The 15,021-nt window shown below is 41.7% G+C and overlaps 1 protein-coding gene across 1 annotated transcript in view; it reads right to left on the bottom strand.

Annotated features, from left to right (window-relative positions):
* Positions 1–15,021, bottom strand: part of LOC122813421 (neurogenic locus notch homolog protein 2-like) — a 1,182,542-nt gene that overhangs the window by 528,009 nt on the left and 639,512 nt on the right. Inside the window, exon 6 of the mRNA XM_044085736.1 lies at positions 8,789–9,022. Coding sequence (XP_043941671.1) covers positions 8,789–9,022 — 234 coding nt within the window. The remainder of the gene's footprint in view (positions 1–8,788; positions 9,023–15,021) is intronic.

Below are 15,021 nucleotides of genomic sequence, written 5' to 3'. Positions count from 1 at the left end.
AAAACAGAAGGAAATGACAATGGTTTAGGAGTATCCACCTGAAGCAGCTCATGATATCTTCTCTGAATATCAGACACTTGGGAAGAAACCCACTTAAAGAACTCCATCATCCTAGCAAATGTGTCCCCAAATGACATTTCCTTGAATGGAGACCCAGAGGAAGCAGACTCCTCTTCATCAGAACCATAAGCCAAAGGTAAAGGCATCTGTGAAGAATAGGGCAAAGACTACTCACCAGACACTGAATCATCATCTGAGGAATCTGGTTCCCTAAGCCATTTAGAAGGGGTAAAGGTCCAAGGAGGAGTGGGTACTGAAACCCCTATAGGAGGCTTTAGGGCCATTAAGGCAGAAAACAAGCCCTGAGTAAACTCTTGCCATTCCCTATGAGGATCCATAGGAAGGACCAAAACATGCTTCAGTTTTTGCCTTTTCTTAGAAGGGACATCAGCCCTAACAAATACCGGAGGTTCCAACCTTTGGTGAAAGAAGAGAATCTAGAAATTCCTGTTCGACCAGTATCTGCAGAATCCCTCTAGGATCCTCCAAGACAGTCAACCACAGTTTCCCATCAACATCAGGAGCAAAGCCTCAGAGGAGGTACGAAAAGATAGATCCATGCCAGCCTCTGGTAGGGTCATGGTGCAGAAATCCAATGTAGATGCCAAACAACCTTTAGAGCTATTACCTGTTTCCAGAGGGATGGCTGGTGGAGGCTACATAGCTAAATAATCTAGCCAAGATTTCTTGGCATTCTTTCTGTCTAGCAGGAGTATCTCGGGGTTGAAAGATTCTGCCATGGTACCCTGGGCTAACTGTTTAAGCCATTGGTTTTCAAGATAAATGGTGAGGGAAAACAAAAGGCTTATGAGCATCTTAGGCACAAATGCCTTACAGATACAACAGGTATGGTCGCAGGAAACACCTAAACAAAAAAGACACTGTTTGTGATGATCTTATGGAGAATCTGCCTCCCACACTGACATTTTCCCTTCTTGGGTGACATGAACTGTACGTAGTAAAATAAAATACAAGACCAAGAAAAGTGAAAAACTCCAAAATGGCACTTATCTGGTGTTGCTAAATATTCAGTACAGCAACAAGGCATTCAGACCAAATGGCATTCGAACTGGCAGCAAAAGAAGTTCAAGTGTTGCATCCATATGGCCCTTTTATGCCTTATGTTCTGTGCAGGGAGCATAAATGTGACGAAAGGTGCATGCAATATCTTTTTTAGGCTTTCAAATACTGGCTGAGTGTCGGGCTGCCCTGGGTGAGACACCCCTTCTATGAAGAATACTGCAACAGTGACACAGAAGGAGATCTTTATGCTACATTCTTCTAAATCTTGAAACATTTTGTTTTTCAGTTATTTAAAACTTTTCTCTTCTGTGAACAGTCTTTAATTCAGTAACGGGTGTTCTGAAGTGCATCACATTTGGCTTTCTTGACATATTCATCTAGGGGATACAGATCTAGTAATGGCAGTCTAACTGAACTCTTTTATCAGTTCAACTTGCGATTTTACTATTGCTCTGTGAAATATACTGAGCCTTGACTTATGCTAATGCTTACTGTACAGCCTGATGTCTTTTCTCTGAAAATAAGCTTTACGGTTGACTTCAGTGAAGCAAATGAAAGTTCAGTGCATGCATTTAATGCCAACTTTCTTTTTATTTTTTAAACATGCAGTATCTAGCAATTAAGAAACAAGCAAACCAAAAGCGTCACTGGGAACTGCTGCTGTACAAATACTGTAAAATGTTTATTAAAACATGTTTTTTTTTACTGAAGAGTGATTGGTGTATGCTTATTTTAAAATGTGATGTTTCTGAGAAGCACTTTGAAGAAGGGCTTAGCCCGAAAGCGCTCACTTTGATACTTTTTGGTTTGTTTTGTGTTTTAATAAACATTTTACAGTATTTGTACAGCAGCAATTCCCAGTGACGTTTTTGGTTTGCTGATTTATTTCTTTGCTGAACTGGGATTTGGCTAAGCACTAGCTTTATTCTTTTTGGAATTAAGAAACAAGTAATGCATCTGGATGTAACATATTATATCTAAGCATTCAACTATACATTTGCTCAAAATGAATAAAACAGTCTGCCACAGAAACTTTGTCTCTAATTCGCCCATGCACACATCCTGACTGACACTTTCACCTCTAGCAGGACCATTCTTTACTATCTATCTTTAACATGCTATTTCAGGTGCTCTGATATTCTCTATTAATTCCTACTGTAGTAGTAGCTCACCTCCTAAGGTCTGGTAAACTTTATAAACAGTGACCCTAAAAAAAAAAAAAATGTTTTATTAATCCTTTTACTCAAAATTTTTAACTTATTTAGTCGGGTATGTTGGTATATTACTTGTAACAGTACTATATAAATGTTCCTGTATTTGAAATGTTTTACCTGTCTGATATTATCTGTATTGTATATGGTCAAGATTTCTGTCTTGTAAATTGTCTTAATGTGGAGCTTTTCTACCCAGGCCTCCGCTGAAAATGGACATACATCCAGTCGGACTATCCCAGTCAACAAATGTAAAATAAAAAAAAATAAATAAAAAGTATACCTCATGAATCTGACCCTTTGTCTCTCTTAAAAGCATTGTATCAATTCCACTTGCTAAGATCCTATGCTCCACTTTCCATAGGAATATCCCTATATCAACCAGCAAAGAACAGAGCAAATACAAAAGCTACCTTTTGTTTTTCCAGTTGATTCTTTTTTCCAGCTTTCATAAAGGTTTATTTTAATGAAGGACACATGAGATACCATACTGGAAACCATCACCTGCTACCAATGAGAAGGGTGAACAAACTTTTTGAGTTTTCAAGACACAGGGGGATTAATCTTTAAAATACAGAAGCTGCATAAACACCACTATGACAGATACACACACACAGACACAGACACAGACACAGACACACACACACACACACACACACACACACACACACACACACACACACACACACACACAGTTAAGAGTTTAAAATGTAGCAAACTGTATATTGTCATTGACAGCAAAGAAGTGAAAAACAGTACATTCTCATTGACAGAAAGTGGAAAACATGATGCAACCAAAGTCTCCCACAAAGCAAATACTTAAATACATAAAAACCCTAATTAATGTAAGTATCTGCAAATTTAATACCAGCTACATGTCAAATATAAGTAAGCAAAATATATAAATACCATTAAACAACAAAAACATATTTGAGAATAAACAGGATAACATGAAAAGACAGCTTTTTGTGTTTTTATCTGATTGGCCTGAGGGCTTGGCTTTGTAGGGGTCTTTCATCCTGCTGGTATAAAAGCCTCGTGCAAACGCAGTTCCCTATTTTTACATGTAAGGCAGACTTCTCCAGTTTGGAATCTTCTGTGGGAGGTGCTCTTCACGGTCTCCCACGATTCACGTTTGCTCGAGGAGCTTCCAGTTTGTGCGGAGGGTATTACCACTGCAGGTCATTAGTGGTGTACTGCTGAACACTCTCACTTTGACCTTTGGGTGACTCTCTCCCACTCCTTCCCTTCTAGAAATTGTTGATTCAGACCTGATGAATCTAGACTTTTTGGTATTGCTGTGCTTTTAAACCAGCCATCTTACATTAAGAAGGCCTCCCTGCACCCTTGTGGCAGAAGTGTGTAGCTCAGGACCCATCTGAGTTGGGGACTGCTGGATAAAGGCTCAGTCTGGGGCTTTCCTATTGGTAGTTGTATTAAAAACTGTTTAAATTTGCCTGTATATAAGCCTCTTGTTTGGTCAGGTTTGCGCTCAGTTTACTGGAACTGCTCAACATTTGGCAACTTTAGTCAGATGTCTGGATTGCATCTGCACTGAAATCCAAGGCATCCAATGAAAAAAAAATGAAAAGTAAGTATATTTTAAGCCAGCACTGAACTTTGTTAACTGTATGCAACTGAATTAACTGTATGCAATAATTAAATGTATGCAACTGAATTACTGCTTCATTTTTTATGTTTGTAACTGTTTTTTTACCCTGCACTTTGAAAATGTGTTTCATTGCCGTAGATAACCTAGATTAGATTCAGACCTGCTGAATCTGGACTGTTTGGTATTGCTGTGCTCTTAAACCAGCCATCTTACATTAAGAGGGCCTCCCTGCTCCCTTGTGGCAGTAATGTGTAGCCCAGGACCTATATGAGTTGGGGATTGCTAGAGAAAGGCTCAGTCTGAGGCTTTCCCATTGGTAGTTGTGTTAAAAACTTTTACATTAGTCTGTATACAAGCCTCAATTTGCTTGTTGCTGATCACTGGGCGGTTGGGTTTGGCAGTACCCTGTATAGTTGCAAATGCCTGGGAACATTATATTTCCCTAGACACCTTCCAGTAGAACCCCCAAGCTTCCCTGCTGAGCAATGGGCAACTCAGTTGTGCTATAAGCAGCGTTTTCACACTTATCATCCACAACCTACTATATACCCACTACCTTTGCTATTGCAATTCAAACTAGCCCACTAGTTAAGCCAAAGTCCTAAGTACAGCTATCCCACTTCCTTCCCAAAAACCACATTCAGAAAAATCCTGCCATAATGGACAGGCAATTTCCCATCATTTCTCCTGCCAGCTTGATTGATATGGGCATCTTGAGGCAATGTAGCAATTGCTTCATATAGACTGACAACCAGTTACCTCTAAAGCAAACTAACACCCTATGTAAAAGATGCAAATACACTGTGGGACTGGAGTCCATTCTCTCACGTAAAAACAAACTAGACATCTAGCAGGTTATCAGCACACATGCTTCACTTCTCACGCAAACCTCACCTCTCACACAAAATAAGGTCACGACACATAAACCCACATATGTGGAGGTACTCATTTAAAGCCTACCAAAAGAACAGACATCCCAAACACACACCACCCACACTCACCACTAAACAAAAAAAAAACATTACACGCACTGACACACACACACCTGTTTTCTCAACAAATAAGCCCCTAAGGCAAAACACATCAAATGTCTTGGTAATAGGAGAAGCCATAGTGAGACACACCTTCACTAGACTGGACAAGGAGACTGTCATGGTCAGGTGCCTATCAGGTGCTAGAATACGACAAATCACGCATGGACTCAAGTCACTCAACAACAAGTACCGTTATAACTCTGTCATAGTGCATGTTAGAGTGAATGACTCGAAATGTACCTCTCTGGACTATATGAAGAGAGACATGACAGAACTCTCTGATTATGTGTCCCAGAATGTCCCTAGCCCTACGCGGTATCCTTCCCTCACCCAGGATGATGCCATGATATAAACAAAAAATGACTGACTTCAACAACTGGCTTAGCTGCTGATGTTACTCTAGGGTAATTCAACATCTGTCAGCCTGGGAGGATACAGTAAACAGACCTCCCTGCTTTCCTAGATATGGTTTGCACCCGTCACCCCCTAGGCTTTCACACACTGGCAAAGGCCCCTGCCTCCCCCATAGTGCCTTTTTAGGCAATGTCAAAACAACAAATTTTCCAATGTAACAAAATCTAATTCAGACAAACTTAGGCTCGTGCTGCTTAATGCTAGGAGTTTAGACATGAAACTGCACTCCCTGGAAGCAATCCTCATCTTGGAAGAGGCTGACATCTGTGCAGTTAACCAAGACATGGTTCAAGGCCACTGAGAGCACCCCAGCTGTGCAAGGCTACAATGCCTTCCACACATTCAGACTTCAAAATAAGTGTGAGGGAACTACAGGTGGTGGTGTATCCATCTTCATTATAACCAAATACACTTTGAGACTGGTCATACAGCAAGACTCTCAAGAAATATTCCATGTCCAATTAACTATAGGGAAAGTAGCATACCACATCATTACTAGCTATACATCCCTCACCCTGAACCAGGATAAGCACACTGCTTACCTTGATTTACTGGAATCCTTGCCATACAGCCCAACACCTTAGTTATGGGAGATTTCAACTATCCTTCCATAAACTGGGGGACATACAAAAGCAAAAACGCACTCATTCAAAGGTTCCTGAACTTTATTAACACAAATGCTTTGGAACAGATAGTCTGCAGCCCCACTAGGGGCTCTAATGTTCTGGATATAGTACTTACCAACATGGGGGTCACTGTACTTCACCATGCGTGATACCTTTCCTGGTTAGGTCAGACCACAAATCAGTCTCATTTGAAGTAACTACTGGAACTGACACCCTCACAGGAATAAAAATTACAAAAAAAATGTACCAAAGCTAACTACAGCCTACTAAGTGGTGGTATAAAAATCTTCATACTACCCGCAATGGTAGACATCAATGATCACTATGTAGAAGTGTATACAAATGCCCTGTACAAACACTTAAGCAAATGCATAAACTCTGCTGTACCTGACCGGATCAAAACCAGGTCTTCCTGTAAAAACAAGCCACCGTGGTGGACTTTATGTATAAACACATTATATAACAAAAGGAAGAAACTGTTGTCCAAAACCAAGACTGATATCACTCTGCAGAGGAAGAGTTCCCTCCTAAGCCTAAACAAGAAAATAACAAATCTTGTACAGTCTTCTAAAGCAAATAAGAAAACTAAAATCACATGTCTAGCCAAGGATAATCATAAGACATTCTTTAACTACGTCTGAAGTCTAAAACGGAATGCCCATCTAAGTGCTGAACTGGTTGTAGATGGGATCACTCATACTACACCAGAATATATCGCCATCCTGGTAGCTGACAGATTCAGTGCAAACTTCACCCCCTAAACCCACCTGCCATATTCCAAAATATACCTGACACCAGTCCTCTGCCTAGTATCTCTAGAGAGCAGGTCATCTCTACACTTGCCAAAGCCAAATACACGGCCTCAATGAAACCAGATAATATCCCAGGTTGTTTACTAAACAATCTCAAACAAGACCTATCAGATCCACTTGGTGTTCTCCTTAATCATAGCTTGCGAAGTGGCTATGCTTCTGCAGAATGGAGAACAGCAACAGTAATCCCCCTGCACAAAGATGGGCCATCTACTGACCCTGGAAACTACGCACCTAAAAGTCTAACCAGCCTCATCTGCAAGGCCATGGAATGAATTATCAAGGACCTTAAAGGACACAGGCGACCTCCAAAAAGTGGACCTAACCCAGTTTGGCTTCAAAGGTAGATCATGCTTATTAAGCCTTGTAGACTTCTTTGAGAATGTCACTAAAGCTATGGATGAAGGTAAGACAGTGCACACAGCCTATCTCGACTTTGCCAAGGCTTCCAACACAATTGTCCATGATACCTCTCAACCTCTTAGTGCAAATAATCTAGACAAAGCATGACAGAATGGGGGGACAAATGCCCCAAAATAGGGACACATTTTAAATACTGCTTTTATAAACTTAGAAAGTTGCTAGAATAACAGGATTTGTCTTAGCATGCATTCTTCTAATGGGTGTGAAGTCCGAAACACAAATGTATATAGTTATTTTAGTGATTTCGGTCCTCAGATCATCCCAGTAATTTGCCAGAAAATCATAAATTTTATGAGGAAAAGAATAAAAATAGAAGGCAAAAATGTAGACATTCTGCAAAAATCTGGATAGTTGAGAGGTATGCCCCCACTACTGCATCGAGAAACTCTCCCAGCTAGGGATTAACACATATGTTACTAGATGGGAAGCCAATTGGCAAACCGACAGAATGCACTCCGCCAAAATTGGTGACTCCACCTCAACCCATAGACCTGTCACCTGTGAAGTACCATAATGCTGGGCCCCTTACTGTTTGATATCTATTTCCCAGACGTCCAGGCCAAAGTAGACAGCCCCTGGCTCACCAAGTTCGCTGATAATTGCAGACTGGCAGCAGTCGAGTACTCTTACAGTGTCAACATATTCCATGAAGGGCTAACACAAATGAATGACTGGTGACAAAGCCATGGCCTAGACCTAAATGCAAAAAAATGCATTATTATTCCCTTTGGCAAAACAGAATTCCCTAGAAATTACAATATTGACAGCACACACTTGAGTTCCAACCCAGTGGTACGAGACCTGGGAACACAGGTTCACAGCAATCTGAACTTTGACCACCAAGTTTCCACAGTGGTAAGGACAGTCTTCTATGCAGCACACCTATGAGCAAGAGTATTGCATCCAGGTCAAGGGATGTTATAACCCCACTGTACTTGACCCTCATCAGATCACTAACAGAGTAAAATGCATCCTTTTGCATGTACCTCACCAGAGGGACTCCAAGCCATGACCTAAGTGGACAGGCTGAAAGCCCTGTCACTTTACTATGTATCTTTTAGGCTGCTGAGAGTTGACTTGAGCATGGCCTATAGAGCAATCTCCAACCCTGCTCTAATGGAAATGCTGCACGTCCATAAGTCAAATTGGACAAGAGTCACTCACTCTAGGGATCTTAACCTAGCCTGTGACATTAACAGAACATGCTGGAGAGACAGATATGTCCCCCAGAGACTGCGGCTTCTCTGGAATAGACTTCCCATTCACGTAAAACAGAGCTCCTAACGGACTCTATTCAAAAGCAACCTATATAATTAGATGGGAGACCACAAGTTTGCCCCTGGGGTGGCACCATGTCCCTCATGAAAAGAGAAAGCCAGTGTTGATCACAGGCCCACTCTGTTCATAAATTCGTTCTGCAAACTACCCAAAGAACAAATGGAGATACTTGGGATTAACAAAGCTAGGCTTGTAAAGGCTCTAGGGCCGCTAGCCTAGCAACCTCCTATGAACCTATGAACAGAAATGCTGTGAATTACTGGGAGAAAAGCACCATCAGACATAAAAGCTTTACCTGTTTTTCCAGGAGGGCAAATGCAGAGAAATGAGGCAACGCGATCAATGCAAGTGGCTCCTTCATGACAAGAAGCAGACGCACAGTCATCGATATTCTTGCCGCAGTCCTGTCCACTCCAGCCATTAACACATACACAGCTGTAACCACCATTCCGATTAGCACAGGTGCCTCCATTTTGACAGGCATTAGGCTGTAGCTGGCATTCATCTACATCTTCAGAGCAGAACTGACCTATAAAGGAAGAAAGACAGATGGAACTGAAAACTAAACAGCTGGGCATTGTCATGGCCAAATTATGAAGTTTCAAAAATCTCACACTGCCATCAACTGTAGTCAAGTGTTAAATCATAAATGTTCAACTTTTCTACTTATGTGGACTGAATACAAATTCACATCTACTTTTTTGTGAACAGCAAAGGCAAAACATGAAATTAAGTTCTAAACAAACATTGTATATGTGCATTGGCAATTAAAAGACTCAAAAGCAAGCAGCTATCTGGTATGAAGACAGTTTTGCAATGCCACCTAGGTTAAGCCAATAAGGCCAGCTGCCACAAAGCCAATTTTTGATAAGGTGCGACTAGATGGGGCAAGTAATGAGGTGGAAATCTACACAACTATTTCTAATATGAGCAGTGGAAGAAAATGCAAGCTTAGCCCTTTACTACACAAGTCTAACTAATGAGGCAGTCGCACTTGAGAAGCAGGTGAGTTTCCCTACAGCACCACTCCACATATTAAACAATCCACCGCATATGAAAGACTTTGTGCTCTAGATCTCTAACCCTCTGCTATAGGAATGAAGGAGGGGCTTCAAGATTGGCCCCTGCTAAGAAAGGCAGAATACATTCACCGAGGGATTATATCAAGCTACTGTCATGAAGCATGGATGAATGAAAATGGAGTGATACCCAGTGTCAAAGGGCAGAGGTAAAGAAAAAAGGATTACAACTACTGTAGCAGTATTTCTTCAATAGGCACCTACAATTTACAGGCAAAGGGGAACAAATACTCGGACATAATGCATCAGCAAAAAATAAAACTGCAGAAGAATCACTGCGGACTTTCAAAAGAGGTGGCAGTGAATGTGAAAATGAAAAAGACAGCATTTAGGGAATATAAGGAAAAGCAGGAGGAAGCAGAAAAGAGAATAATGCCTGTTTATGTAAAGCAAGTAGCAGAAGCAAACAGGATGTCAAAGGGCAAAAATGAGAAAAATACTCCAACCATTAGGGAAGAATACAAAATCTCTTCATAGATATACTATGTAGCAAAGGAACCCAAAGAGAAGCATAGGCGTAGCAAAGAAGGAAAATCAAGGTAAATCGTGACAGTGAAACCTGAGAGAGGCATGCATTTCTGTTCAGTATTCATGAAAATAAGCAAAGAATCCAAAATATGACTTATATGAGACAAACGCAATAGGTAAGTGAGGTGTTACACAGTTGCTGATTATCCCATGCATGTGCATGCATATATGTAGCAGGCATATTAATTAAGAGACAGTGTTTTTGTGTGTGTGTGTGTGTGTGTGTGTGTGTGTGTGTGTGTGTGTGTGTGTCTGTGTGAGACTTCTGTTACCTGTAAATGGGACTCTGGTTTAAGTTAGTTTCAACAGCGTAGGAGAGAAGTGAGCTTTTTTCCCTTTTCAGTTCCGATTCAAGTGATGTGCCTGTTTATTCACTTATTTTATATATATATATATATATATATATATATATATATATATATATATATATATATATATATATATATATAGGGTCTGCATCAGCTGATCGACTTTTTGGAAACTCGAAAGTAATATCAAAGAGACCATACAATCAAGTTTCCGAAAATTCAAACATTAAAAAAAGAAAACACAAAAATCTACCTTTTTTATGTTTTTGCAGGGGAGCAAGCCCCACTGAGCCCCCACAACTTCTGCAAATTATATATACACCAATTCCGAGATCGCACTACAGTGAAGAAAAGGGTACGTTTCCCGATTCTCTCTGTACCACAAGCTCCATTCAAAAGTTTCACGTTTTCAAAAACTCATTCATATGGTCTTGACCATGCAAAGTTTGAATTTCTGAAAACCTGATCAACTGATAGGGATCTATATATATATATATATATATATATATATATATATATATATATATATCTATAGATAGATATATATATATATATATATATATATATATATTCGGTTAGGGGTCGTCACAGCGGAACTCCGGTCCGCTAATGACAAAAATATTTATATTATACTGTATATATAGATATATTGCATTATGGTGTATTATCGCACCAGGAGTCCGAGAATAATCAAAAATGTGCAGCTTTTATTTCTTGATAAAACAAAGGCAGTGACAATCCTCTCTAGCTCTCAGCGTAAACATTCTCAACAAAATCAAAACCAATGGGGAGACAAAAGGCCAAAATTGGGGACAGATTTTAAATATTACTCTCATAAGCTTAAAAAGTTGCAGGAATAACAGGTTTTGCATTAGTATGTATCTACTAAAGGATATTAAGTCTGACACTTATATGTTTGTCATTACTTAGTGACTTCAGTCCTCAATAATTTGGCAGAAAAAACACAAATTTTATTAGGAAGAGACCAAAAATGTAAGACAAATATAGTACTGTAGCCTTCAGGTCTACTGAGCACATCCAGTCATCCATCTTCAGAAGGGGTAGGATGGACTGGTGTGTGATCATCCTGAATTTCGATTTCTTCACTGATTCCTTCAGAGATGTTATATCCAAGATTGGCCTTAGGTCCCCTATCTTCTTTGGTACTAAAAAAAAAACCTTGAGTAGATGCCCAATCTGACTTGGTCAGGGTGGACTTCCTGCATATTCTTTTTTGGAGCAGCTTTGTAATTTCTATTTCTGCTGTCTCCCTCTGATGGGTGGCACATCTGGGAGGTAAGTCTTTGGCTTGGGAAGACTTAAAAAGGGAATGGAGTATCCTCTGGATAGGATCCTTTGCACCCACTGATCATTTGTGATAGCTGTCCAGGCTTCTGGGTGCAAGGCTAAGTGCCCCCTGACTGCCTCCAAATAAGGGCAGTCAGGCAACCTTTCAGGAGCGCTGGAAGGGTCTACCTGAGGAAGAATCCCAAGATCCTTGATTCTGTGGACCCCCTCTGCCCCTGGGGCAGTATTTACCATTGTAACCGTCCGCCCCCCCCGCCTCTGGAGGAAAAGTGTCACTGAGATTCCTGAAAAGAACGTTGAAATTTCCTGAACCACATTTTATTCCTCCACACTGACTCTTTGAGAAGGATATTTGTGGAGTAGAAAAATGAATTCTGATGGCAGACAAGGTCTTTCCATCTTTCACGATGCAAGACAGTGTGTCACGAACTGTGGGGCCAAACAGAGATAAACAATCACAGGGTGCATTGGCAAATGATGCCTTGAAAAGTTCTGCAAAATCAAATAAGTAGGTCAGTGCTCATAAAGCAAACATGAACGACATGTAAACCCTCTTGCCAAACCTGTCCAAAGCCCTAGACTCCTTGTTAGGGGGATGGACAGTGGAGCTTTCCTGAGCTAGCTCCTTTTTGGTGGCTACCACAACAAACATGGCATCTACTGGGATCCCTTTAGTCCAGTGTGATTTGTCCAGGAAGGCACTTAGTATCTTATCAGCCCACTTGGGTATGGGCTCTACGGTGTCCGGATTCTTCCATGCCCTGGTGGAAATTAACTCAAAAAGGGGATCCACTGGATGAGACACCCAGGATGTAGATGGGCTGGTGCCAAAGGCCTCCAACAGCACTAACTCCTGTGGGTTAGGGCTTTGGGAGGACCATCCATCCTTCTGACGGAAGGCCGTAAAGCCATAAAGGCATTAAACAGGCTCTGGCTGCAGGCCTGCCAGTCTGAGGTACTTTCAGGAGCAGGAGACACATGCTTTCTTTTTTCCTTCCTTTTAAGATACGGCCTAGCGGCTGTCTGGATGAAGGAAGGCCTAGTATCGGGCAACTGTAAAGTAAAGGAGAGATCCGACGGTCCCCTCAAAATCACAGGTTCCCACGTGGTGTCAGAAAAGCCTCAGTGGATGTGCCTTCCAAGCAGGATTGTGTGGCTTCCATATAGGCACCCACTGTATCTGAAGTGGCGGAGCCCAAATCTTCAACCAGCTCGATGTCAGCCATGGGCTGAGAGTCGGACGAAGGAGGCGCAGTGAAAATAGTAGGCCTGACAGTCTTGGGCTTCTTTTTTGGCAGTTCGGCAGACAAGTTGGCGGAACCCTCCATACCCAACACTAACTGCCTGAGATGTTGGTTTTCTAGGTAAAGGTTGAGCTCATGGAGATGGCTGCGTAGAGTTTTGGGCACAAACGCCTGACAGATGGTGCAGGCCTTGTAATCGTGTGACCTACCTAAACAAAACAGACACTGATTGTGGGCGTCCTTGTGAGGTATCTGATGGCCGCACTTACACTTGCCCATTCTGGAAGACATGAACAAGCATTAGAACAAAATAAATGACTGAAAAGGTTCCCCAACAGGGAACTTACTTGATTTCTCTGCAATCTGACAGCCAGGAACACCTGACAGGAAGCCAGAAACACCTGACGTTCGACTGGCAGCTGAGGAGTTCTGAGGGCACTATACAGTGAATGAAATCTTTTGTATACTGGCCAGATGTTAGGGTAGCAAGAGGAATAAACCCATATGTACTGAATACTGCAACATGTGAATAGAAGGATATCTATTGGATTACTGATGGCCTCTGCAACAAATCTCTTCCATTTACCTCTTAATCATTTACATGTAGATGATTTATGGGAAGATAACAAAATATGTTTAACTGGAGAGGAAAGGAGAGGAAACCTGGCGATCAGGGGAATTGGAGCAGCCAAGCTGTTAGTTTTGAGATTTTTCAGATTGGGATGAACGGTTCCTGATAGGTGTATCAAAAGGTCCGGAGCAGGGTTCAGAATCCATGGTCCTTCCCACACATGAGGCTGACGAAAGGGGAACTAGATTTGTCGAAGCCAATAGGGAGCAATTAGGATTATTGCCATCTCCAAAAACTTGCTTTCTGCAAAAATATGGGAATTAGAGCGATTGGCGGAAAAGCATAAGTAAGTTGCGGGGGGCCAATCATGAACAAGTGCATCCCTTGGTGACTCCCCTGCAGGAGGGATCAGGGCAAAGTAGTTGCTGCATTTGGCATTGGTGGGCGATGCAAAAAGATCGCAGCAAGGTTGGCCCCATTTCTGGAAGATCTCTTCCATAACTTTATAGCTGAGGGACCACTCATGTAGCCATAAAACTGCTCTGCTTAATTTGTCTGCAATTACGTTGGATTTCCCCAGAATTTGCACTGCTATCAAAAAGCAGCTGGAAAAAGTTGCCCATTGCCAGACCCTCAGGGCTTCACAACAAAGGGGGTAAGATCTGGTCATCCCTGTTTCTTTCTGTACCAGACCACAGACATGTTGTCTGATTGGATTGCTATTATTCCTAGAGGGAGGGAGCCTTGAAATGCTTGCCAAAGCCAAAAGCTCCGCCCTCATCTCTAGGACATTTATTTGCAAATGAGCCTCATGTTGTTGTCAGATGCCTTGAACTGTCTTCCTCAGATAACCCCCCCCCCCTTTGAGAAGTGTCTTGGGGGAATGAAAAGACGACCTTGAGAAACTAGTGGAGAGCAAATCCACCATTGGAGATCCTTTTTGCAGGAATTAGTTATTATGATTTTGCGCACCATAGGAAGTTCCAGAATTAACCATTATGTTGAAAATAACCAGTGATGCATTCTCAAGTGGAAACGAGCTAGGGGAATGAGAACAATTGAAACAGCCATTTTCCCAGGACTTTGGAGAACTAGTTTTGCAGAAGCTCGTTTCTTCCTTATTAACACTCTTACATAATGGTGAAGATAGCAAAACTTCCACAAGGCAGAGTAGACTATCATTGTAGTTGTGTTTATCTCTGCTCCTATGAAGACCAAGCTCGGACATGACTGTAGAGCAGATTTTTCGTAATTTATGGTAATACCTAGGCAGGAACAGAGCTGCAGAGTATAGTCCCTGGCTTGTAGCAGAAGATGCCTGGTTGCAGTGGTTATGAGACAGTCGTCCAGATACGGAAACATCCAGAATACCCGGTGTCTCAGGTGAGCCGCCACTACTGCCATGCATTTATTGAACACTCTGGGGGTTGTAGTGAGACCAAAGGGCAAAGCTTGAAACTGTAGTGGCTGGCTCCTAGCCAGAAGCGCAA

The sequence above is a fragment of the Protopterus annectens genome, chromosome 10.part0 (assembly GCF_019279795.1).
Source record: "Protopterus annectens isolate FY-2018-M chromosome 10.part0, PAN1.0, whole genome shotgun sequence".
Taxonomy (NCBI): Eukaryota; Metazoa; Chordata; order Ceratodontiformes; family Protopteridae; genus Protopterus; species Protopterus annectens.
The sequence above is the reverse complement of the archived record's forward strand: the minus strand, read 5'-3'. Positions and strand labels throughout refer to the sequence as shown.